General features: G+C 62.4%; 1 protein-coding gene across 1 annotated transcript; it reads right to left on the reverse strand.

Moving 5' to 3' along the window:
• Positions 1-18923: 18923 nt before the first annotated feature.
• On the reverse strand, positions 18924-20040 carry BXZ73DRAFT_109624 (cyclophilin-like domain-containing protein; the record flags this gene model as incomplete). The annotated part of the gene is made up of 5 exons (XM_048017303.1): positions 18924-18977; positions 19297-19376; positions 19611-19773; positions 19805-19960; positions 20011-20040. 5 exons carry the CDS (start codon positions 20038-20040, stop codon positions 18924-18926), a joined length of 483 nt encoding a protein of 160 aa, XP_047870730.1.
• Between the last annotated feature and the right edge of the window lie 6847 nt (positions 20041-26887).

A 26887-nucleotide genomic window follows, 5' to 3' on the forward strand; every position in this document is an offset into this window, starting at 1 on the left:
TCTCGCGATCCACTTTGTGCCTTGCGCTATGTACGTTCGGCGTTCCGCTCAACTCGCTATTCTACTACCGCCGAGGAGTCCAGGCCCAGTTTCCGCTCATGATGAGGTTGGTGCCGGCGCGAGCGTTTTCTGGCGATTCATTCCTACTGCAGGTCCGTGATGCTCGATCGTGCGAGTGGCACCAGTACATATTTCGTACTTGAAGTGGGCCGCCAGGATTGAGATCCGAGAGCCCCGACCTGCGCGCAACATCGGCTGTCCTGGTGAACGGCGAACGTTTGAACGTTGACGTTGACTGAACACCGACCCAGTGAAACTGAAGAAGGGGGCGCCCGGGCGCCGCAGACCTAGATGAGAGGCGCCTGAATCCGGGCCGTCGCCTGCACTGCCACGGTAACACGACGGGCGGGGGGTGTAAATCACGGGGGTGACGCGCTTTGTCCGGGCTCCGGAAGTCGCGCCCACTGCGTCCCCTCGCTCTGGACTCATCTTCACGCGATGCCCATGGGTACAATTCGTCGTCAGCCGTCTCGCGGAACCATTCTCGGAAGCACAAATGCGTGCAACGACTCGAGTTCGTCGACAGAGTCCGAGCGACGGCGCTACGACCCCGTGAGCGGTTTTTGCTGGCGGCCACAGGACCTCTTTGATGTCCACACGACGGGTTGTCAGAGCAAAAACACGGCCACGCCGTAGGCCACTCCGCCATGCCACTGATGCAGACAAGTTGCAGGGGTGCATCGGGGCTTGACCCCAGCGTTTGAACAAGAGAACAGAGCTCGAAGCCAGCGCCGCACGCTCTGAACGCCAGCTTCAGTACTTCAGTGGCACGGTCTCGTGAGTATATAAAACACACAAGCAGAGCCGGGATGCCTCACTCACAGCACACGCTCACCTCTCAGGCGCACATCCACAACTTTCTCGCATCCCCGCCACACTCTCGGGATCGTCATCCCACCATGGCGCATGATCGCGTTCTACGACGGCACTCCCCTCGGAGTGCTCTGACAGACAAACTGCTCACTCCCTCTCTACATCCGTCGAGGTGCGTGATACGAGCATTATCGTGCTGCTTCTCTTTAGTCTGACCGTCGCCGCGCCAGGCCACCCGTCGGTCGTTTCGACATACATTTACAGCCAGGGCCGAAGAAGAAGATACGGCCGCTCCTCCAGCGGGCCATCGGGTAGACTGGTGAGCACCTTCCCCATGCGCTCCACCACCACGACCGCGTGCTGACATACTTTTGCAGCGTTCCGAACCCTCCGCGGGGCCCCCGCGCTCTGCTCCGCAAACGTCGCAGTACCGGGAGGCCATGCGTCCCTCCAACGCCCGCCCCGCTGCTTCATCTCGGGTGCGCTCCTTGAACACAGGGCGGGGGCGCGCCCCGTGACGGCTCGGCGACCACCCCTCAAGCCCGTCGGCACGGAGATTCAATCCATTTCTCCCACCGCCGTTTAAGGGCCCGGTGCACGCCGCGTCCGCTCCCGAGACTTGAATGCCACAGAGCTGTGGACGAACCCATAGATCCCACAAGTGGATCTCCCCTTTCCCGGTTCTGTCGCCGCCGCTCCATCCGGCTGTGGACGGCGCCGCGAGGGTAACGGGGGCTCGTAGCCTCCAGACGACTGGAGTGTGCAAGGACATGACGACAGGTGGTGGTGGTGCACCCCCAGGGCCGTGTCAAGATGCTTTGAAGTTCTTTCAAAGTCCTTCATCCGTCTCACGTATTGCAGTTCAAGGAAGTCAAGGTGGGGTGGACAACGGTCGAGTTTCGCTCGGAGGGAGGACGATGAGCATTGAGCGCGCCTCGCTGTGCACGCTCGATGGGAGCATTCATCCATACGTGTTATATTTGACTACTAGGCTCTAAAGCACGCCGATGTAGATTTTAGCGACCGTCTAGATGATTTTAAATCTATTCAATACTTGAGTGGGATATGGTGTACTAATAAACACGTGAATCACGGGACAAACCTCGATGATCCCAAGCCGCCCCATTCCAGCAAAGTACTAGCCCAGGAACGTCCCACAGCACAGCCCGTGGCGCACGCCCTAGCTTGTGCCCGATGGTGGTCAGCTCTGCAACTTGCCCTCGAACACCCACCATGACCTCCCAAGACGACTGGCCGGGGCTCGCAGAAGGCATAACCTCGCGCCTCATCCCCGTGCGCGACCTGAACATGCACATCCTCGAAGCCGGGGACCCGACCGCCCCGCTCCTCCTCCTCCTCCACGGCTTCCCCGAACTCGCCTACTCCTGGCGCGCCGTCCTCGCCCCCCTCGCACGCCTCGGCTACCACGTCGTCGCGCCCGACCAGCGCGGCTACGGCCGCACCCTCCCCGCGCCTTGCAAGACCCGGCGGCACCGGTCCAGTACGACGACGACCTCACCCCGTACCGCCTGCTCAACCTCGCGCACGACGCCATCGCGCTCACCTACGCCCTCGGGCACACCGCCGCCGCCGGCGTCGTCGGCCACGACTTCGGCTCGGTCATCGCTGGGGTCGTCGCCCTCGCCCGCCCGGACCTCGTCCGCGCCGCCGTCTTCATGAGCGCGCCGTTCCCGGGCGCCCCCGCCCTCCCCCTCGCCTCCGCCGCGTCCGCCGCCGCGTCCCCGTCCCCCGCGGCGGCCCTCGTCGCCGCGCTCGCGCGCATCGACCGCGAGCACTACACGCACTACTTCGCGTCCCCGCGCGCGAACGCGGACATGCATAGGGCGTTTGTGGGCGACCCCGCGGGCCTCCGCGCCTTCCTCCGCGCGTACTTCCACGCGAAGGGCGCGGACCACGCGGGCGGCGCGGACCCGCGCCCGCTCCCGCTGAGCCTCGAGGCGGCCGCGACGCTCCCGCCGTACTACGTGATGCCGCGCGGGGTGGGCATGCCCGCGGTCGTCGCGGCGGCGACGGCGGGGGAAGTGGCGAGCGCGCGGTGGCTCGACGAGGCGGCGCTGGGCGTGTACGTGCGCGAGTTCGGGCGGACGGGCTTCCAGGGCGGGCTGAACTGGTACCGGACGATGGGCGCGGAGGCCGGGGGGAGGACTGGGGGCTGCGGATGTTCGGGGGACGCGGGTGGAGATGCCGGCGATGTTCGTCGCGGGCGGAGGGACTGGGGGACGTACCAGAGTCCGGGCGCGCTGGAGCGGATGCGGAGGGAGGTGTGCGCGCGGATGGAGGAGGAGGACGTGGTGCTGGTCGACGGGGCGGGGCATTGGGTGCAGCAGGAGCGGCCTGAGGAGGTGGTCGGGCAGATCGAGAGGTTCTTGAAGAAGTACGGGCAGTAGACGCGTAGACTAGCGGGGTTGTTCTTGTACGGTAAGCGCACTGTAGTATGTACGAAGGTTCAAGGTGTAGAGTCAAATAGGAAATTGCCGACGGCGCGATGGACGAAGTCGCCCGGCTCAACCCGGGGTACCGCCGCCTCGCGGCCGGACATCATTGCGGCTTGTCTTTGGTCCACTACATCGTGCCCCACGCTACTCTCGTTTCTCTCTTGTTCACCATGCCTTGGCTTCCCTGGACTTCTGGCTCGAAACCACCGTCCCCTCCTCCCGCCCCATCTGCCCTTCCTTGGGATGGCGAATCCCTGCGCAAAGGGAGACAAGAAGCAAACGCGCTCGCTACCAGTCTCTACGCCCGAGCTTCGCAGCTCCCACCCTCCCTCTTGATCGCAAGCTCGTTCGCGTTGGGCGGAGCGTCGGCCCTAGGCGGACGATACATCCACGCCCGATTCTTCTGCCGCCTGCGGAACGCGGGATGGGTCACCCCGGACATGGTGAAGAGGAAGCTGAGGATCAAGGGGTATGTTACTAGGTGCGTATGTCCGTGACCGCGGTTAGGTGTGCGTCAGTGGTACTAACATTGCTCCGTGACTATCAGCGTTGGCGACGCCGACGGCTTCAGGCTCTACCACACGCCCGGCATCGGCTGGAGGTGGCCGTTCAAGTTTCGCCGCGTCCCAGACCGTACGTTTGTGTGAGGGACGGCGCACGCAGTGATCGGAGGTGACCCGGGGCCGTTTGGTGCAGAGCTCAAGACGGGGGAGACCATCTCGGTCCGCATGGCGGGGGCAGATGCGCCAGAGGTGCGTGTGTCTCGATCTCCTTCGCGGTGTATGCAGTCGACTAACGTTCGGGAACAACACCCTAGCTCGGTCACTTCGGCAAACAACCGCAGAAGTACGCCACCGAGGCCCAGGAGTGGCTGAAGTCCAGGATCGACAAGCAGTTCATCTACTGCGAGCTGTTGGCAAAGGACCAGTACGGGAGGATCGTGAGTGTCTTGTTTTGTGCCGCATCGTGCATCGATGGACGAGAGAACCCGCGATCAGGTTGCGGTTCCCCTCGTGAAGTCCGCGTTCGTCCCCGCGTGGCTCAGCAGCGGCAAGTCGCTCTCACTGGAGATGGTCAGGCTTGGCTGGGCAGAAGTGTATGAGCAGCATGGCGCGGTGTACGGTGACGCTGGGATCGAGAAGTTCAAACGCGCAGAGAAGGAAGCACAGTACGTCGTTGTGTCCATGCGTACAGGGATCGCGCTGACTGTATGCGTGCGCAGGGACGCGAGGCGAGGAATGTGGGCAGAGGGGGTGCAGGGCGTTGAGCGACCCTCAGATTACAAGCGTCGCCACCGTCAAGATGCTGAAGCAGACAAGGACAAGCTTGATCCTGAGTCCGTCGTTCCTCCCACCCCGACATTAGGCAGTCGTTTCAAGAAGTTATTCGGGCTCAAGACCTGATACAAGACTGCGTAATGCGCCATCTTACGGAACCTCGGGTTGTACAACATATTTCGCTATTTGTATTCATACTGCATCAGTCCCTCATCTGTTCGCCACGACTTTGTTTCACAAGCTCGCGATCTCTCAACACAATGGTCTCTCGCTCCTCACACGGCCGTCAATGAAATCGGCGCGCGCATATTGGCCGTTGTGCGCGAGGGGGTTAACCCCGACGTCGGTGGAGCCGGTATCGGGGATGATCGTGGGTGGCTTAGCCCCGCATGTGGCACACAGTGAGTGGTTACTCTCTCATCAAACGCGGCGGTAGCTCATGTTTTCGGTCTCAGATTGATCTCATTCGCCTCATGGCTACGTCAAGTTCCCAGCCCCGGACCCACAATGACTCGTCGTGAGTCGACTTGCAGCGCGGCCCCGAGCAGCGAACCACCAAGACCCAGGCGGTCTGCACTAGAACTTCCACCTTCCCTACAGGCTCAGGGTGTCCATCGCGTTGGAGATGTAGTGCAGATTGCCGTTCGTGGTTATTCCTCCGGTGGTGGCTCAGCCATCGAAGGTGGCCGCCCCAACGCCAACGCACGCACACCCTCCATTGCTTCAGCGGTTAATGACTCGACAACACCAACGGCCCCGAGGCATCCGCAGTTGACATCTCGCTCGTTCAGTCGAGACGTGCTGGTGTCCCCGACGTCGGCCTATCGGCTTGCCTCCAATCCGAGGGCGCCTCGTAAGCCCGAACTCGGGGTATGCCTCAGGGGAAGGTTGTGGTCGCCGTCGCCCACTCCGGCACAACCGTTCGCTAACCACTGCCGGGACAGGGCAAATCGGCGGCGCACGGAGCTGCGTCCAACAGGGACACACAACCTTGAACCACCACTTGCACACCGGTCACCTCTCGCCGCCACCCCGCGCATAAATACCGATCTACACCTCCGTCCTCTCCTCATCCCTCCTTTCGCTGCCAACTTCCGATCTCTTCGACAAACATCACCCCCTCGCTCAACACAATGTCCTCCGTCACCATCCCCACAACCCAGAAGGTCCTTCTCCTCCCCTCTAAGGGCGGTGCTCTTGCCGTCGAATCCTTCCCAGTCCCCACCTTGGGCTCTGGGGAAGTGCTCGTGCGCCTCGCCGCGGCCGCGCTCAACCCTATCGACGTCGCCATGCAGATGTTCGGGCTCTTCATCGAAGTCTTCCCCGCTGTCATCGGGTGCGACGGTGCCGGCGAGATCGTCGCCATCGGCGAGGGCGTCGAAGGGTTCAGCGCTGGAGACCGCGTGTGAGTTCAGATGCTCCCCGAGCACGGGAGGGCGCCTAGCTAACTTCGAGCATTCAGCGCCGTCCAGGGCACCATTGACATGATGAAGAAAGAGATCCACGGGACGTACGCGCAGTACGTCGCGACGCCCGCCAAGTTCCTCATCAAGGTGAGCGAGCCGCGCGTTTCCCTCAGTGTGCCAGTCGCTGACGACGCCCGCGCGCAGCTCCCCGACAGCGTCTCGTTCGACGCCGGGGCCACGATGCCGTGCACGCTCCCCACCGCCGCGCTCGTGCTCTACAACAAGGACGAAAACGTCACCGGGCCGAGGCTCGACGCGCCCTGGACCCCCGGCGGGCGCGGCAAGTACGCGGGCAAGGCCGCGCTCGTCCTCGGGGGCTCGTCCTCCGTCGGGCAATACGGTGCGCCCCCTCTGCGATCTCCCCCTGCACCTGTCGCTCAACAAGTCCCCCCTCCCCTCGCGCACACACAGCCATCCAGTTCGCCCGCCTCTCCGGCTTCAGCCCCATCGTCGCGACCGCCTCGCCTGCGCACGCCGCGCGCCTCACCGCGCTCGGCGCGACGCACGTCCTCGACCGCACCCTCCCCGCCGCCGACCTCGAGGCCGCCGCGCGCGCGCTCGCGCCCGCCGCGGGCTTCGCGCTCGCCTTCGACGCGGTCTCGCTCCCGGAGACGCTCCCGCTCGGGTACGCACTCGCCGTGGACGGCGCGGACCTCGTCGTCGTCTCGCCCCCCGGCACGCTCGGGGAGGGCGAGCGCAAGACGGTCAAGGTGCACATGGCGCGCGGCCTGTTGGCGATCCCGACGAACGCGGCGGTCGTGGAGGCGCTGTTGGGGGCGCTGCCGGGGATGCTCGCGGCGGGGGACGTTAAGGTGCGTCGACGCGTCTCTCGGCTTTGGGGGGGAGCGAGGGCTGATGGTGTGGGTGTGCTAGCCGAACCCGGTTGAGGTCCTCGAGGGCGGTCTCGCTGGGGTTGCGGGCGGGCTCGAGCGCCTGAAGATGAAGCAGGTCAGCGGGGTGAAGCTCGTCGTGCACCCCCAGGAGACCGCTTGAGGGGAAAGCGGCTGTTGGAGTCGAGGTTTTTGGTTGGAACGATTGGGCTGGTAACAAGCGAGTCGAGGGAAGGTCGATGTCACGATTTGTAACTCTCTTCAACAGAGACTGCACGCACTTCAATTCTATGTCTTGTGGTTTGCATACAAAGGGCGATGTATGCAAGTCAAGAGTGCCGAAACTCCAGTGCGCGAGCGCCTATGAACATGCGACTTCGTGGACGCCAACCCTAAACAACTGCCGCAGTCCGTCGACCAGCCCCCGGCCATGCTGCTTCCAGCCCGTTTGGCTGCCTCTCTCTCCCTCAGCTCACTGCAGACATGCTATGGCCCGCGGCGTGGTTGAAACCTGCGCCTCCTCCTCCCCCACCTCCGTCCCTTGCGACCACGTTCATTCGCGCCGGACGCGATAGAGCTGCGGCGCTATACGCCCGCGTCTCGGAGCTTCCGACCTACCAAGTGATACTGCTCGCCAGTGCTCTGACGTGCGCGTCCGGGCGCATCTACAGACGACACCTCAAACGCATCCCGAACAACAAGTGGGTCACGCCCGACATGCTGTCCCCCCGAAGGCGGATCAAAGGCTTCGTGACCCGGTGCGTCCTTCGTGCAGTGCACGCCGGCGCGCGGCACTAGTGGTCGTCGCTCAGTCACGCTGCGGCCTCCCCAGAGTCTCGGACGGGGATGGCTTCAGGCTCTACCACACTCCCGGGCTCGGCTGGAGGTGGCCCTTCAAGCTGCTCAAGGTCCCAGACGGTGCGCACGTCCACTGACCCCAGAGTCGCTGATTGTTGACTTCCGTTCGCTGCAGTGGAAGAGCTCGCGGGCGACACCCTCTCGATCCGCCTGATCGCCGCCGATGCGCCGGAGGTACGTCAAACACACTCTTCCCCTTCGAGGCTCGCGCTGGCCGACTCCGGGTGCTCACGTCGAACACCCCAGATCGTCCAGGTCAGCAAGACGGAGCAGCAGAAGCAGAGGTGCGCGGACGAGGCCCACAACTGGCTCGCGTCCCGGCTCGAGGGCCGCTTCGTCTACGTCCGGATGCTCAAGAAGGAAGCGCAGTACGTCACCGCCTCTCGGCACTTGGAGTCTGGAGATGTTGGTCTGATGCTGCCATCGTGCGCACATCTAGAGACGCGAGGAGAGGGATGTGGGCGGACGGGGTGGAGAACGCCGACCGTCCGTCGGTGTACAAGAGCCGTTTGCGCCAGAAGGCTGGGGAGGAGGGCGAGCCGGACGCGGACGAGGCGGAGGAAGGCCAGGGGCCGGTTCGCAGACCTTAGTCGCCAAATGAAGCTCGGTTGGGCTCGGTAGCGCATACATCGCCTCTTGATGTAGTACTAGTCAATTGAAGTTCTCAATTCTACTTGTATTTTCTAGAACGTTGGGTTGGTGGGAGAAGATCCGTTCTCTTCATGAACAGGTGTCTTCTGCGCAAGAATGGGCCTCGCCCATGCGACGGTCTCCTTGTCCGCGGCTGCTGACGACTAGTGAAACGACCACCCTCGATCGAGGAAGCAGACGGTCCGCCCCACAGACCCAACGACAGACGACGATCAGAAAAGAGGCAGAGAATCCAGAAAAGAAAGACAAACGATTACAAACAGAGCTAGCACAACGTACACACTCAACCTCGCCTTCGCCCCCCAACGCGGACTAGAACAGCCCCAGGAGGTCGTCCTGCCCCGACTGCGCTTGCGCCTGCGCCTGCGCCGCGGGCTGCGCCGGTGTCATCGGCGCCGCCCCGAACCCGAACCCGGCCGCGCCGTTCTGCGCGCCGTTCAGCCCGAGCGGGGCCGGGGTCGCGCCCATGCCCATGCCCATACCCATGCCTCCCATACCCATACCCATACCCATACCTCCCATGCCGCCCTGCGGCGGCGCGGGCGACGGGCTGAAGCTCGTCGCGCCAAAGATGGAGACGAGGTCGTCGAGCGGGTTGCTCGACGTGCCCGCGAGCAGGCTCGCGGCCGCGGGCGTCTGCGCGAGCACGGTCGTCGCGGCGAGGCCCGACGGCTGCCCGTTCGCGGCGCCGTCGTCGTCGTCGAAGTCGAGCAGGTTCTCGGCCTGCTGCCCGGCGGCGACGGTCTGGAGCGCCTTTTGGGTCGACGAGCGGTCGTCGCTCGGTCTGGGGAGGGCGACGGTTAGCTTTTGCTCTTGTGTTCGGGAGGGGAGAGGGGGAGGGAGGAGGACGGAAGGACGTACTCGGAGCCTTTCCGCTGCATCGAGTCCACGCCCACGCGTCCCCGGCCGATGAACGTCTCCTCCGGCTTGTGGTACACGCTCGCGAGCAGCGGGATGTCTCCCAGGAGCTCGTCGAGCAGCGCGGCGGACACGGTCGTTCGCGGTAGCGTGATCGGTGGGCGGATGGCAAGCACGACCGTCTGACGGCCAACGTCAACACCGAAGCAGGTAGTACCGCGCTATGCGTGCTAGGACTCACCTTCGCAGCCCCGGGGTCCGTCGAGAGCAGCCGCCAGTAGATGTACGCGCGATCTCGCACGTCGGGCGAGTCGCAGTCCTTCGTCGCGGTGTTCAGCACCTTCTGCACCAGTCCCTGCGAGCTCTCCGGTTTTTGCAGGTACAGCTTCACCACCGCGGTCAACGTTTGCAGTTGCACCTGTGACGGCGTCAGCTCGGCCGCCGGCTGTCTGTCGGGCGGTGGGGACGACTCACGGGATACGACTCCTCCGTGAAGGTGTCGACGAAGATGCCGAGGAGCTCGTCCGCGTTGTCGATCTTCTTCGCGTACTCGCCGATGATCCAGATCAGCGACGCCTTCGCCTCCGGCTCGTCCAGCTCATCCAGGTTCCCGCACAGCACCGGGATCACACCCTCGTACGTCGACGGGTACTTCCGGAAGATGTCCTGCGGCGCCGACGTTCAGCGTTCAGGCCGCGAGAGAGTGATCGCGGGACGAGAGACGGGCGCACCTTCATGACGACGACGGCCTCCTGCACGACGTAGCTCACCCGGGTGCCGATGAGCTCCAGGAGGACGTTGACGCACCGCTCCGCGGCCTCGTCGATCTTGATCGCCGTCTGGCCAATCGCCTTGATGCTCCGGCGCACGAAGTCGACGTCGACCTCCTGCGAGTACCTGCACAGTGCACACCCGTCAGCCCCCGCACACCGCGCACCACACGTCCTCTCGACCAAAGACGGATCGGCTCTCGACGCACTCCTTGAGCTCGCTCAGGAGCGGGTCCACGTTGCTCTCCGTCGCGAGCCGGACCATGATGTCCAGCTTCTCGACCTTGACGTAGAGCGGGTCGTTGTACTTGCAGAAGAAGACGCGCATCTCGTTCGTCAGCACGTCCGAGCGCTTCTGGAGGAGGAGGTTGATGTTCCGGAGCGCGACCCACTGCACCTCGGGCGGGTTCGAGAGCAGGGTGACGAGCGGCGGCGCCATCTTGCGCGCGAGCGTCTTCGCGAGCCCGTCCGAGCTGATCGCCCGGATGTGGATCATGATCACCTGCGCTCCACCGTCGAGCGACGTGTGAGGAGAGAGATAAAGAGAGCGGAGGGGAAGGGGGAAAGCGTCTTGAGCGCAAGGAGGACGCAGACGCGAAAAGTAAGGACACACCTTCGTCGCGGAAAGCACGACGGACGCGTTCGCGTGCTGCAGCTGCGGCACGACGCGCTCGCAGATGTGCTCCGCCTCGCCCGCGTCCTCGGCCGTGTACCGCGCGAGCGCGGTGAGGATCGCGACGCGGCCCCACTCCGAGGCCTCGTTGAGCGCGATGAGCAGCTTGTTCACGATCTCGTTCGTGATCGGGAACGTGTCCCCCGGCGCGCCGGACGCGGCGGCGGCGACGTGGATGTCGGACAGCGCCGCGACGGTGTTCGCGACGACCTGTGTGCGCAGCCAGCTCGCCTCAGAGCGCTCGGGAACGCAGAAAGAGAGAGCGGGAGGGGGGACGCACCATCGGGTTGCTGTCCGAGATGAGCTCGCGGAGCTGGTCGAGGAAGCCGTTCTCGAGCACGAGCTCGGGCTTGAGGTCGTAGAGCTTCGCGACGCAGAGCACCGCCGTCTTGCGCACGTACGGGTTGTCGTCCTTCAGGCACTTCTGGAGCGGGTCGCAGAGGTAGTCGATGATCTTCTCCGCGCGGAGGCAGCCCATCGTGCGGATCGCGAGCGCGCGCACGAGCGGGTTCGGGTCGTCCGTGTCCTTCACGAACGTGTTCACGGCGAGGATGACGAGCTCCGGCTGCGTCTTGGCGTAGTTCATCAGGTAGAGGTAGACGAGCTTCTTCTGCTCGAGGTCGTCCGTCTGCATGTTCTTCAGCACGTCCGGGAACAGCCCGCTCACGTCTGCGGCCGGGGGTGGGTATATGCGGTGAGCATGGTGGGTGGTGGAGGAGGGGGGGAGGAGGGAGAGAGGGGGCGAGCTTACCCTTTTGGACGGTCATGTTCGCGATGACGCGCTTGATGGCATCCTTCCGCTTGTCCTTGTACTCGCTGTTCAGGTCGGCCGCGAGCTCGAAGTTCTCGCCCTTCCGGGGGCCGGCACGGAAGCCAGACATTTGCGGCGAGAAATATGGGTGAAGCTCTTGGACCTGGAAGCGGCAATCAAGACGAGAGAATCAAGGAGGGTCCAGAAGCCAAAGAAGAGCGAGAGTCGGAAGAACGTGGACGAGAGTCGTGAACGGAGATGGTGGATGTCGGGGAGGCTATACTGTCGATCTAATCCACATTAGAAGCGGAGTACAGCTCATTAGGCGCTGCCTAGTGTTTGTAATTGAAACCTGTAAGAGCATAGCTGAGCATAGGCGCTAAAATGCTAGATCACTGAAACCAATTGAATCTTAGATTACTTGAACTCTGGTTTGCTACTACCAGCATCTCGTGTTCTTGCTCATCACCGAGTCTCTTGGCCGCTTGGCGGCCACGACAATCATATGTGCACCTCGTTTTCCTGAAACCCATCCGGTTCGAATGTTATCCGTCCCGTTGATGCAACCACCCTCTTCGAGGTTGAAGTTCGACCCAGACTGTCCAACAGCCACTTCGCTGGACAGACGTATCAGTTGAAACTTGATCGAACCCGAACCGTCAGATGGGGTCCGAGGAAAACATAAATGAGGTGCAATTTGTTCTTTGGACTGGCGGTTGGCAAAAAATCGGTGCGCAGCAATGGATTTTCGGACCGCATCGGAGGAAACACAGGGCCGCTAACTTCTGCGCACCGGCTCGGACTCGTTCTAACCAGGTGGGGACAATGGCAGCGGACTTTCCTGACGCCGCAATCCCCGACCAGGCTTCCTACGCGCGCGTAATATGTTGCCCACCTCTCCAATTTACCTCCCTTCGCAGCCTTTCGCCCACCAGGGCCAGGCACTTGCCGCCCGCGCGCCGCAGCCTCCCTGAGGGCCTGGTCGGCTGTCCGTGGGATGGGCTGGGTCCCCCGCCAAAATGATCCCGCAGCACGATGGGCTGTGGGCTCGCGATAGACGCCCCTCGAGCCCATCCCGCCGCGGGCTCGGACGCCTCCGGGCCGTGGGCGGATGGGCATCCTGATGGGCGCTTTTCCCGTCACGCCATTCCCCTGCTCCCCGTGCCCGCAATGCCCATCTCCCCCTCTCTGCTTACTGCTTGCTCCCTTCCCCTCCCTCTATTTTCTGTCTTTACACATAATTTCACTCTAATAGTCACAACTCCACTCATTCACCAGAGCTATCTCTATTATTCAAGCCACCTGATTACCATTAGGAGATATGCTTGATAACTCCCCAATCCTCTGTTGGTTGCCCTCTGCCACTCTGCAGTGATCTTGAACTGTTTAACCAAACCCTATTGAAAAGAAAAATACAGTAGGCCAGTGCAGGATGGTGAATGGCAGCTAGCTACACTGTAACAACTATTCTGTGGGATTTCGGGGTTATAGGACACAATCGGGATAGATTGGAGGGTGCTCAGGGTGGATGTGTCGCACTTGAGCTCCTTTGAGCACTGGAGACATGCAGACACACAGTGTATGCACAATAGATGGTGGTGCATAGAAGCAAAAACATACTAGTGTACAGTACAGGCGGTAGCGAGCACATACCTGCACGATTACCTAAGCGAGAGGCGGGGTTGCACCTCCAGTGCCGGGCTCCGATAGGGGGACAAATCACACTGGAAATAAGGGCAGCCTTACAGGTCATAGCTCACATTCTCTCACACATCCAATGAGCTGTTGGGACAGGCCGAAGGAGTTCACACAAGAGGGAGGTGGATTGCCGCCCACAGAACTGCGCAAGCGCGCGGTGTCACCGTTCGTGATGGGGAGTGACCCAGGGTGACGCCCAGTGACGCGCATGCCAGCGAAAGCCCGATGGGCTCGGGATGGGCCGTCGGTCGTCTCGGCCCCAGGCGAGCCCATCCCACAGCCCATCCCACGGACAGCCGACCAGGCCCTGAACGATTACGAGCGTCGTCGACGCCCAAGATCGCCGCGGAAGCGTCTTCGCCGCAGCCCTGACCGACGGTCGACATCACCCCGCCCTCGCGTGCGGCCGTGGCACCGGCTAGCCCCCGCCCCGCCCATTAATGTCTATCAACCCAAACCGCACGCGAGGCCGAGCCCATCCGCTGTTCGGCTCCCCCGACGCTCGTCGACATCCTCGGACTCCGAGCCTGCCGTCGCGCTGGCAACAAATGGCCGTCCTCGGGACGGCTGCGCCCCTGCGCCCGGACCGCTGTTTCCGCGCCGGCCGGACCCCGTCGGCGCGGTGGGGCCCACGCAGCCCGACGTCGTCCTGCACCCTCTCCTAGTCTGAGCTCTGGGTTTCCACCGCGCATCATGCATCAAGCACGGACTGCACCAAACACCCGCCTGCGCGCCCTGCGCGGCGCGCGCGCCACGCGGACGGCGTGCTAACTTAATTGCATGGGACCCCGCCCCGCACTCGGTGCGCACGAGGATCACGCCCGCAACGTCCAACAGCAATACCGAGACTCGAGAGCAAGCACCTCGCTGTCGCCGGACCGGGTACAGACACGAACAGCTCGCGCCCGGCACCAGAACCGGGTGTCAACCACACCTCGTGCGGCCGAGCCTGAGCACTAGTCCCCGTCGACGTGACCATCTGTCGCACCAAACTCCAACGCACCAAGCAACACGTCCCCCCCGCCGCCCGTCCTAAACCCCGCGCATCATGCACACCGTACGCGCGTACTAGCTTGATCGACCGCCCGCCCCGAGCCCGAGTCGCCCGCGCGCCCGCGACTAGCTTCGAGTCCCCGGATCCACCGCGTCACGCTCGCGCAGTTCCGCCGCCTGGAGTCCAGAGCGTGTACGTCACACACAGCCCGTGAACGGTAACACACCCGCGCACGACGCACGTCCGTCCACGCTCCACGCTCCGGCTCATCGACATCAGCTGGTGGCGCAAGGACTCGACCGATCGCTCCTGCTGCGCGCGGAAGCAGACCCGCGCCCCCTCGGCCCTCGAGGCTCGAGCTCGGAGTGGCGCGGGGATCGGAGCCCGGGCTAGCGCGTGCCTTCGTGCCTTCGTGCCTTCGTAAGTACGCGAGCCTTCGAAGTCCCCCGGCGAGGAGGGACCGACTCCACCTACGCACGTTACGCGCACGGACTCGGCCTCCGACTCGGCTCGTGACGGCCCACACGCCGGGGCCGCCATTTTTCTGGGAGCGGTTTATAAGGTTTAAATCCACGTGCGGTCAGAAAGGGCATTTCTATGGGTTTCTATGAGCGAGAAAAATCCTCAATTGTCTTTCTTTCGGCTTTATGTAATGTGGCACTAGAGCCGAGACGGTCGCCCCGGCGTGTGGCCACGCAGCGTCCTCGGGAACACCCGGCCGACGCGAGCAGCGAGTAAATATAATATATAAGTACGGCCATAGAACTCAAGTATCCAAGCTTGCAAGCTCACGCAAAGGCGGAGCGCATTCAAATTAAGATTGCGAATTCGTGCCCGAAGCCCGAGGGCGACCTCAGTCACCTGGATGTACGTACGCACGCACGCCCGTACGGCATTCGCCGGGGATGGGCGCGTCGCTCGAGTCGCTCGAGTCCCGTCCGTCCCTCGCAACGTTCCCCCCGCCCCCCGACTTGCGGTGCTACGCATGTGTGCGCGTGTGTATGTAAATCCGGCCACAGGGTTTGCGCGCGTACGTACAGCACGTCCGTCCGCCCGTCCACGCGCAGAACGCAGAACGCCGGACGGATGGCAGACACGCAGCGGCTCGCTCAGGGTCGACCGCGCTCGACCCTCGGCTGTTTCCCCACTGTCCACGCTCCACGAGTCCACGCCTCCAGGTTCCAGCTGCATGTGTACTTAGCACTCGGCGCGGCGCGCGCCTGCCCCCGATCGGAGCCACTCCCTTCCGTCCGTCCGGCGGTTTGCGCGGGTATGTTGGCGCAGGCACACAAACGACCGCGCGAGGCACGGGCGGGTGCAGCTCGCAGGGGACGGAAGAGGACGGGTCGCAATAAGTTATGCATATGCACCGGGCGGGGGCGGCGAGTACAGCGAGTGGTATGGTACAGTGGACGGCATTAGCTCGCACCGGGGGGTAAGTACGTGGGGGGGAGGGGGAGGGCGCACAGCGTATCGATAGCGGGGAGACGTACATGACTGACGGGAGCAGACGGTATGGGGTTAGGAGAAGGGGGCAGGGGGGGGAGGATGTGGAGGGGCGAAGGGATCGAGAGAGCGAGGGAGACAACGACGACGAGCGAAGGGCACCGCACGCGTCCCGCGCCCCCGTCGCGCCGCCACCGGGGGGTTTTTCGTGGAGCGCGCCCGTGTGCGGGCAGACGACGAGGAGCACCGCACACGCCCAGCGCAGGACGTCCGACGCGGCACGGCCGCAGGCAGCGTCACACGACCGGAGGTGAGAGTGTGCGTGCGAGGGAACGCATTGTGCGGTGACTGCAGAATGGAAGGAAATGCGAGAGATGGGGGAGCCCAACAGCAGGCGAGCCGAGCGGCGAGCACCACGAGGCCCAAGCCAGTGTCCGCCGGCCCCGGAGGGTCCCAGGGCTACGGAGAGCGGGCGCGGTCAGAGCGTGCCGCACGCCGAGATCAGGACGTTCTCCGAGGGCCGGTAGAGGATGTGGTCGGAGGCGTACTTCTGGATGTGGAGGACGACGTCCATGCCGTGCACGACCTTGCCGAAGACGACGTTCCGCTCGTCGCACCACGACGCCGCGGTGGTCGTGATGAAGAACTGCGCGCGGGGGAGCGGCGACGGGGGCGCGCGCAGGTGCGGGGATGCCGGCGTGGTGGGCGATGCCGTTGGAGGATCGCGGCGCGGGTTGGGTTGGACGCGAGGGTGTGTTCGGACGTTGAGCGGCGGGCGGCGTGCACCGATCGGTGGGTAGCGGTAGCCGGTGGAGGGATGGGGTACAGTCGAACCCCTCATAGTGCATACCTATCATAGTGCATAACCCCACATAGTGCATACCTTGGGCCTCTTCCCGAGTTGGTACAGGGGCATAACGCATACCCCCCCGCATACCGCATACTGCATACCTCGGCCGGGGGGTCCATAACGCATACCTGTGTACATAATCAGTATTAGCGCCCTACAACTATGCCTTGCATGCCACCCAAATGCGGGATAACTTTCCCATGCACCCTCGGGCCCCTCCATGCCCGACTGCCGACTGCCAGCAGCCTGGAATAGCCGCACAAACCGTTGGGATTGCCCGGGGCTCATGCGCGACTTGATCACATCCTCAGCCATCCCTGCCTGTCTCCAAAATGCCCTCCATAACTCTTGCCCTCCTCCAATCTGGCCTTGCTGTCATTGAGAAGCAGGTGAAAGAGCGCCGAACAGCCCTTCAAGCCTCTCTTCACGCTGGAAAATCCATCTCGGATGAGGACGAGCTCTGGCTGGACAATGATGCCAACCTGGTTGATGAGCAGCTTGTTATTGACTGCTTGATGAAGGCCTCCGACTTCAACTCCACCTTGAAGCAGCTATCTGAAGTTCAGCAGGCAGTTGTCCAGAAACTATGCAAGGCTGGTGAGCCTGTCTTGCCTGTTGCAGGAGAGAAACGAAAGCGTATGTGCTAGTTTATACTTAATTTCCGACTTTAACACAAATCCGATAGCTTCAGACGAGCCGAAGCTGGCAGTGGGTGCCAAGAAGTCTGTCAAAAAACCAAAGCCTGCTCCTGAGCTTCCCAAGGCGAATGCGACTCTTGCCCAGCGGATTGAGGTGCTAGATTGGTACCATGCAAATGGTAAAAATCAGACCAAAACTGCGGCTCACTTCCACAAGATTTATCCTGCCATTGGTTTCAAACAACCCCTTGTCAGTCGCTGGGTGAAGGAGGAAGCCAAGTGGCGCCACGACTGGGATGAGAGTGGCTCTATCCCTGGATCAGCTAATTTAAAGCGCACTTTCCTCCCGAAACATCCCGAAGTCCGTGATGCACTTGATCTCTGGCTTCTCAAGGCCCGTCAACAAGGTCTTGTCCTTACTGGTGAAGTTCTCCGTGCCAAGTGGACATCTTTCGCTAGCCTTGCTGGCATCCCTCCAGAGGAACACCTCAAACTTGGTAACAGCTGGCTTGATCGTATCAAGACGCGACACAGCCTTCACTCACTGAAACGCCATGGTGAAGCTGCTTCAATAAGTGAAGACACGGTTGTAGCTGAGCGCAAGCGGATTCAAGCCCTCATCCAGGCTCAGGGATTCCAACCTCAAGATATTTACAATATGGATGAGACTGGTTTGTTCTATGGGTAAGCACATGTTTTTCCTATTAGAAATCTTTCTGATTTTTGGTAGAATGCCACCTGATCGTGGTCTCGCAGATCGGGTCCTACATGGGGTCAAGGGTGTGAAGACTCGACTCACCTATGCGTTCACTGTCAACGCTGATGGCAGTGACAAACACCCACCCTTCATCATTGGGAAGTACAAGAAGATACGTGCCTTCCAAGGCAAGTCAGCTCAACAGCTCGGCTTCAACTATCACAACAATGGCAAGGCATGGATGACTGCGGTCATTTATAAAGACTGGATTACTCAGTGGGACACCAAGCTCCGCTCTCAAAACCGCCGGATTCTTCTCCTCCAAGACAACTTCTCTGGCCACATTGTCCCCGAATCCCTCACCCATATCACTGTGGTGAACTTTGCACCCAACCTCACCTCTCACGTTCAGCCAGATGACCAAGGGATCATCCGATGCTTCAAGGCTCACTACCGTGCCAAGTTTATTGAACGCTCCATCAACCGCTACGATCAGGGTATCACTCTTGATGAAATCTACAAGATCAACCAGCTTGAAGGCATGCGACTTGCAGATGCTGCCTGGGATGAGGTTTCACCTGAGACTATTCAGCACTGTTGGAAGAAGGCGGGGATTCTTCCTGAAACATTTGGCCCTCGCATCAGTATCTCCTCCCTCCTTAACCCAGTTGATATGGCAGAAAAGGAGGTTATTGAGGCCCTAAATGGCTTGGAGAAGACTGGAATGCTCAAGAAATCCAATTGCATGGATATCAACGCACTACTCAACCCATCTGAGGAGTCTGCTGTTCTTGCAGAGGCCGCAACGGACGAGGAGATTTGGGAGGCAGTCACCAGCGGAGACTCACCTGAGGAAGCCGAAGAACCGGAGCCGGAGCCAGAAGAAGCGCCACCGACTCGTCGCGAGGCACTTCAAGCCGCCGCAGTTCTCGCGCGGTATGCAGGACTCATGGAGGGCCCAATGGCCCGCAAGTTGGAGGTTTCTCTTGGTGCATTCAGCTGTGAAACCCGGAGGGCTGTGGAGGTGGATAAAGTTGATAGCCACATCACTGACTACTTTACTCGTACTTAGGCTATGTAGGGGGGCGAGGGCGAGGGGTGAGGGCAGATAACAATGGAGGAATGTGCGCGCGAGCCTCAATGCGCGCGCGAGAAATGCGCGAGCCTGAATGCGCGCGCGAGAAATGCGCGCTACGGAAGGGCGCCAATAGATCTCCCACGATAAGCGCTTCTCTCATACTGCATACCCCCACATAACGCATACCTCGGGGGCCTTCCCGAGGGGTATGCACTATGAGGGGTTTGACTGTATAGCGCACCACGAGGCCGGGTGCGGATGGAGGAAACGGAGAGGATTTGAATGGCCGCGGGCGGGGCGGGCGAGGTCGCGAGATGCCGCAGGCGAGAGAAGGGGAGCGCAGGATGGCAGAAGCCGAAGACGTAAAGGGATCGGTTCAGGGCAATCTGCTTGGACAGAGCGGGCGCAAGGCCTGGGAGAGAGCGGACGCACCTGGGACGAGTTCGTGTTGGGCCCGCGGTTCGCCATCGAGAGCACGCCGGGACCGTCGTGCGAGTAGATGAAGTTCTCGTCTGCAGAGGGACCGGTTAGAAGAGGAGCGGAGGGCGAGGAGACGAGCGAGATGCGGGACTGAGGCCGAGGATGGGGAACAAGTGTGGGAGGATGTCGGGGCGGGGACGGGCGGCAGCGAAGGGACGGGGGAGAGAAGATGGGGCAGAGTATGGGCAAGGCGAGCATCCGGCAATGCGGCAAGGAATGCAAGTGGACGATCTGCGAGGGCGCGAAGACGGGAAGAAGGGACGTACCTGGAAAGGTGGGTCCGTAGATGGACCGGCCAGTGGTACCGTTTCCTGAGACGATGTCACCTCCCTGGATCATGAACTGCGGGGCGGGAGCGAGGAGGGCGACGGCGCGAGACGGGAGCGCGCACGGGGATGGGCGATGGAAGGGGGCGGAGATGAGAGGGGGCTGTGAGGATGAATGGAAAGAAAGGACGCACGTTGGGGTTGATGCGGTGGATGAGGGAGCGAGCGTAGCCAAAGCCGTTCTGGCCGGTGGCGAGCTCGCGGAAGTTGCGTGCGGTGAGCGGGCAGTCGGCGTCGTAGAGGCGGCAGACGATGCGGCCGACGTAGCGGCCTTTGATCTCGATGTCGAACTGGGAGGGGGTGAGCTCGGGCGGAGGGGGAGAAGCGGGGGGGGACTGACGAAGACATCCGGGCCGGAGAGGAGCGTCATGGGGAATGGGCGCGGGGGAGAGGGAGCGGGAGCGGGAGTGGGGACGGGGCATGAGAGCGGGCGTATTTAGCGGGGGAGGGCGAGCAGGCGGTGGGCGAGTGGCAGGCCTCCCGCCCTCACAGGAGCCGTGCTCACCCAGACCGCCCGCCAGACTCGATCGCGGCTTTCGCGGCATCCCCCGTCCCCGGCCTTCCCCGGGCGCCCACTCCCCAGGCACTCCTCCACCGCGCCCAAGTTGCCGCGACGAACGCGAGATCGCTTCACCGTTCTGCCCCCCCTCCCGGCGGGCTCCTCGCGCCAAGCAAGTACGTACACCCTCCTCGCCCCGCGCCGTGCGCACGCCGCGCACTCCCCCCGACGCGCTGTCACCAGACGAGGGCCCATCTCGCGCGCCCACCGCCCGGCCCCGGCCGACGCTTCCATCTTATTGCGCGCCCCCTTCCACGCGCGCCGAGCGACTCAGTTGTGCTTCTTCCTCGCGCTCGTTCGTTCCCGGTGCGCAGGACGCGTGCCGCCCTTTCCGCGCCCCCGCGCCCGCTCTCGCCACCCGCCGCAGCACCCCTCGGCCGTCGCCGCTCGCCCGGCAACTCCCGCAGACGCCCGACGGAGCCCTCGCCCGAGCGCCGAGGCCCGAACCCGCGGCGCGCGATCTGATCCCCTTTTCCGCCGGCGCGCCCTGGGCACCCGCCGGCCCGGTGTTCGCACGGCCCCGAACCCGCGCGTGCCTCGCCTGATCCCGCTCGTCCAACGGTCTCGCCAAGTCCCAACCTCCTCGGCGCTTTTAAGTGCGGGGGGTGTGGGCCCCGCCCCGTGGGAGCGGGTGGCCCGTCGACCCTCGCGCACAAACGTAAAGTCGGCGCGGAGGCAGTCGTCAGAGGACCCGCGCCCCGGCGGCTGCTTCTTCTCGACCGTCGCCGCGGTACGTACGTCGTCCAACGCCCGAGCGCGGTGGCCGCCCCGGAGTCGTCGCTGACGTCCGTCCGTTCGAACCGTGCACCGCCTCGCCAGATTGGCGTATGTAAGTCGTAGTCGGCCACGAGCGCTCCTCGGGCGCCCCACGCACGCACGGCGCCCGGCCGACCGCTGTGGGCGGCGCGAGAGAAACAAAAAACACACACACGCAGGCTCGTACGTACGCCAACCTCGAGGCCTCACCCCCGTGCGCGAGCGGCGGCCAGCGACGTTCCGCGTTTACAGCTCACGCGTCCGTTTTTTTCCCTTCGGCCTTCTCAGCATCCCCCACGCGTTCCGTCGAGCCGCGATCACGATCGAGCCTCGGAGCGAGGAGAGCGCTCCTTCCTTTCCGTGCCCGCCGCCACGCCACGTGCGCACGCGCCGGGGAGACAGTGGAAGCCTGAACGTTGAACGACGTCCGACACGAAAATGGTCGCGTGCCCCCCTCGAAAGCATCCACCGCCTTCGCAGCACGAGTCAACCAGACAGATTTTCCAAACGCCGTCGAAATCCTGCCCAGGCCAGCACTTAGCAGCGGCGAGGGCCGAGCAGCGGCCGAAACGTTCAAACATGGGCATATGCACACAAGCACATACATGAGCACGTACCCGGGGCGCGATCCCCGCCGAGTTCTCCCACCGCAAAATCCCTCAAGCTTCGCGCTCCGGCTCACTCGGGCGCCGCCCGCACCCTCGCGGAGCTGGGGCTGGGTCGAGACTCGAAGTAGTGGGTCGAGCAGTGGCACACGTCCCGTCCGTCCATCGGGCGCTGGCGGCAGATTGGCAGCTGTACATGAGCCTGCACATGCAGTGCGGCGGCGGGCCACATGCGACCGAACCCGCGCAATCTATCCCGTTCGGACGCCAGATGTACTCAACGCTCGGCTCCCGGCCGGCCGCCTTCCGAGCCGCCGCGGACCGCCCCCCGCCCTGTCGCCCGCTCGACGTCCGCACTCCACACCGCTGGTTCGAGGGTGCTGCAGGGCCGCCACCGGATGGATCATGGCGCTGCGCTTCCTCTCGGCTCGTGCGCGATGATTCGATGATGACGATGATGGGTTAGGACGGCCGTGGCGGACAATTTGTCCTCTCCTGGCCGTCCCGCCGGGGCACGACGACGAGGAGAGTTTGCCCCGGAGGCACCGGCTTTAGGTTTGAAATCGCGCAGAGGTTGCCATGCCGCGACGGAGTCCCGGGGGGCTGGAAACGGTCGTCGTTTGCACCCTCGGCGATCGACGAGCTCGACAAATTCTCGCCTCGTTTGTCCTCCGTCGACGATTGAAATCTCCAGGTTCCACGCTTTCCTCAGCCATCTCGCAGCGAGCGCACGCACCGCCGTCTCACGACTCGAGCAGAATAAAGATATATACTAGCCGAAACAGCATCCGTCTACGCGTACCTCTTTAGCGAATACAGTACTCTACCAAACACAGCAAAAGAATACAGTACGCTACCATCCCCCATCCAAACAGCACGCGATACTACAAAGTGGATAAGATAGCGTGTCCGACCTAGCCTAGTCGTCTAAATAATCCGCGGCCGTCAACACCGTGATGGCGCTCGAGCCGAGTCGAGCGCCTAAGCATGATGACCTCACCCCGCACCTCCAAGCGGCCCGTCGGTGTGTGACTGTCAGAGATCGAGCTGCGTCTGATTCGGGTCCTGAGGGTTCTTGTTGATGCTCGACATCCCAAACAGCTGCCGAGGGACGTAAGCGTCAGCGGCGCGCTCGACAACAGAGTGGTACGACGAGAACAGGAACGAGGGGAGAATCCCGGCGGCGTGAGCGGCACAGGGCGCGGGCTGCACGCCGCGCGACCGAGAACAAGGGCGGACGAAAACGGGGACGGGACGTACATCCTTGATCTGCTTCACGCTCAGCTTCTGCAGGCGCGTGCCGGAGCCCTCGCCCAGCGCGGCCTCGGCCAGCCCGAGCTTCGTGTCCTGCAGGGTCAGCATCCGCTCCTCGATCGTGCCGTGCACGACGAGCCGCTTCACGACCACCTCCTTGTCCTGCCCGAGGCGGTGGACGCGGTCGTACGCCTGCGACTCCGCCGCGTAGTTCCACGAGAGGTCCAGGCTGGGCGCGGGACGTCAGCACACGCGTGATGGGACGCGAGCCGCGCGATGCAGTGGGCTGGGACGCACTTGATAACGCGGTTCGCCGCGACGAGGTTGAGGCCCACACCACCACAACGGATGCTGCGCGCGCACACGGTCAGCACGCCCCCGTCGTCCCACGCGGCGCCTCCTGCGTGGGTCCCCCGAGCGACACGCACCTGACGAGGATCACCTTCGGTCCGCCCCTGCGCTTGAATTGCGAGAGCGTGTACTCGCGCGCCTCCCTGCCCATCTGCCCGTCGTAGCGCAGGTTCCGGATTCCATACCGTGCGAACAGCTGCTCGCACAGGTCCAGCATCGACGTCCACTGGCTGAACACGATCACCTTGTCGTCTGGGCGGTCCGCCGCCCATGTCTTCAGGTACTCGACGAGCGCGAGCATCTTCGTCGACGGCTCGACGTTCGAGCCTCCGCGCCGCCAGATCGCCACCATCTCGTCCGAGGGAGGCTTGGGGGGCGCGGGGGTCCCGGAGGGCTTGCGGCTGTCGGCTTGCTGGCTGGGGCGAGGGGTGGAGGAGGGCTTGCGCTTGGCCTTGGCCTTTCCCTTGCCGTTCCGTTTCGGGGCGTCCACGTCGGAGCCCGACATGTTCTCGTCCGTGTCCTCGAGCTTCGCCTTCTTCTTGTCCTTCCCTTGGCTCTTTGGCGAGCTCTTCAGCAGGGTCGAGATGTCAGGCATGCTGTCGTCCGAGTCGCTGTCCGACAGGTTGATGATGTCGATCTCCTTCTTCACCGGCTTCCGCTGCGGCTTCACGTCTTCTTCCGACTCGGATTCGGATTCGGACACGACCTTGCGACGTTTGACAGGCCGGGAGCGACGGTTGCGACGGGCGCGGTTGATGTCCTCTTGCGAGGGCGCGAACGCGGCGGCACGGAAGATGTTGTTCGGACGGAGGTCCTGCATCTTCTTGCACTTGGGGCACGGCCGGAGACCCTTGGCGGCCGCGGTCTCGAACTGCTTCTCGAGCCGGGCGTTCGTCTTCTCATCGTGTCCGCCGCTGTAGCAGGGCGAAGAGGTCAATAACGGAGGCCAGCGAGGAGGCTCAGCCACGTACAACTCGCCGTTGTGCTCGATGTTGCCCGTCCGGAGGTCGTCGACGCAGTCGACACAAATTTCGTCACCACATCCCATGATGCGGCCCGTGCTCTCAACGAGCACTGCGCATGTGATAAGCGGACGGAGACAGGTGCATCGAGGGAGAAAACGACGCACAGTCTCCGCACTTGCAACACATGGCCGCGTCCGACTCGTCATCCCAATCAAAGTCGAGCGCGCAAGCTCGCTGCAGGTAACGATCCTTGATCTGCGAAACCACGAAAGGGTCAGCTGCGCACGAAAGAGAGATGCGTCGGGTGCACCCGCGCGCCCTGAACCTGGATTCCCGCGCGGCCCGCCCCGACATCCGTTCTGCTCGTCGGCTAAAGTGGGAGCGCAATGTTCTTCTGCTCTTCCTCGGCCCACGTTTCAGGACCCAGCCTGTGCCGCTCTCACGTTCTCGAACAAATTCTCTCACGTTGACTGATCCCGAGCCCCTCGAACGTGATCCCGTCATATAAGCTCTCGCAACCCATAACCGCGACAGCGAGCGTCCGCTTCGGAAATGGGTTGTCGGAGGCTCCCTCGGCAAGCTCACAAGCAACCATGATACCCGCGAACAGGATTAGGACACGCACATTTCGCACCCATGGCGCCCCCATGGCGGCTGTAGCGCGTGATACCTCTTTCTCCATTTCTGACCCCATGATCATTGTCGGGTCATCGAACCCTTGCGCGCTTTCCTGTAAGTCAACAGGCTACTCAGTCATCGGCGCACGCAGACAGGCAAAGACGCACGAGAATGAGATACGGATGGGCGCAAAGCTGGCGAAGTCGGAGGATAAGCACCAGCACATGGTGGGAACTAGACGAGCCCGTGAGTTTACGACTGGGCAAGACAAGCTTTGCGACGCACTTCTTCAAAAGCGTATTGTTCCGGATGAACCGGTTAATTTGGACTTGTGCTTGCTTCTCGAATTGGTCGTACAGCTATGGAGGATCGTATGTGTAAACAGTAGTAAGATCGGCCAGTGATGAATACCCACAGCGCGTTCGTCGTCAGAAAATTGCAAGTATTCCAGATCCACTTGCTTCGGTGGGAGGTCTAGGAGCGGTGAACCGTCCTCCTGTTAGATATGTGAGCACCTCGGCATAGAGAAAAGATCACAACACACGCACCTTTTCCCCTTCTTTAGTGCGACGAAGTAAGAGAGGCCTCAGGATCTGTTGCGCCCGCATGCCTAACGCACACCGTCAATGACGTCATACTAGGAGAAAGGCGCTTAACTGGACTCACCAGCAAGAGGAGCGTCTTCGAGCTGCATCTTGGCGACGTACTCGTTGAAGTCCTGCCAATCACTGCATATACGATGAGTATGTATCTCATGGGTATAAAGAATCAGACACAGACTTCCAGGGGCGGAAACGACCGAAACGCAAGTAGCCGTAGATGTCGGCCCTGGGAGGACGCCAGTGAGCTTACGCATAGCAGCGCGCAGGTGAAGATACGAACAGGGTGTTGGTGACTGGAGTTCCGGTGAGACACCAGCGGTAGTTGGCGCGCAGCATGGCGACAATCATACTAGAGCGTGTGGACCGATTGCGGATGAATTGGGCTTCGTCGCAGACGACGCGGTACCACTTGACCTGCGACATTGGGCCTCCATGCTGTTTCACCCAATCGACCTCGCCGCCTTCTTCGATGCCAGCAGGGATGTTGAAGTCTCCAATGAGTGTCTGGTATGTAGTTATGACGACCTAAGTAGGAGTAGCATATAGTCAGTTACAGCGGGAACACAGTGCGCATGCTCTCACATCCCACTCGGCCAGTTGGCGAGGGTCTTTGATCTTATCTTTCCCATGTTGGATGTGGATGTCGAACGCGCAGTTCGTCTTGGTTTCCAGCTCTTCCTTCCACTGCTGGAGCAGTGCGGCAGGAACAACGATGAGAGTCGCCCTATGCTTGTCTTCGGGCAAAGGCTGGTTGATGACCATGGTCGCGATCATCTGGACGGTCTTTCCGAGACCCATGTCGTCGGCTAGGATGCCGCCCTTGTGGGGAGACTCCCTCTCCTGATCAATCATCCATGCAACACCGACAAGCTGATGCTCCAGCAGCTTCACTTCCATTCCAGAGACAAGTTCTTGGACACTACACGTGTGTGAGCGATAAGTTGGACCTGAGCCACTGTGACCGCATATAGCCACCCACGGAATGCGCGCGAGGACGAAGATGGAGATGGGCAGGATTGGTAACGCACTGTGATAGACCTAGTTTCTCAGCGGCCTTCGTGGTCGTCAACCCGTGCGCAGAATTGTCGAGCGCCTGCGAAACAAAGTCCGCCATCCTGAGGAGGCTCTTTGTCGGCGTGAGTGGAGTGCGCGACAAGATATCCACGCACCTGGCTGCTTGATCATCTCCGCCTTGGTCAATTGGTCGTACGGCGCCTTCCTGGTCGTAGTTGAGGGAGAAGGTGCCGGGGTTCCGGATCGGTCGAATTGGGGAGGAGTTCTCGACTTCGGTATCGTCGTGGTCGAGCAGGTCGTCGAGGTGAACGCCGAGCGCGGGGCCCGAAGCCTTCCTTTTCCGCCCTGAGAAGACGCGCGAAGGCGGCGAAGAAGGCGTGGACATGCGCATCTTCGCGGGGTCCGGTTGCGGGGTCGAGAGGTGCGTGCTGTACGTAAAGCTGGAAGGTCCCGCTTGGGAGAAGAAGGCGGGGTTGTCAAGCGCGGCTAGGAC

Source organism: Epithele typhae (assembly GCF_022376455.1).
Source record: "Epithele typhae strain CBS 203.58 chromosome Unknown BXZ73scaffold_265, whole genome shotgun sequence".
Taxonomy (NCBI): Eukaryota; Fungi; Basidiomycota; class Agaricomycetes; order Polyporales; family Epitheliaceae; genus Epithele; species Epithele typhae.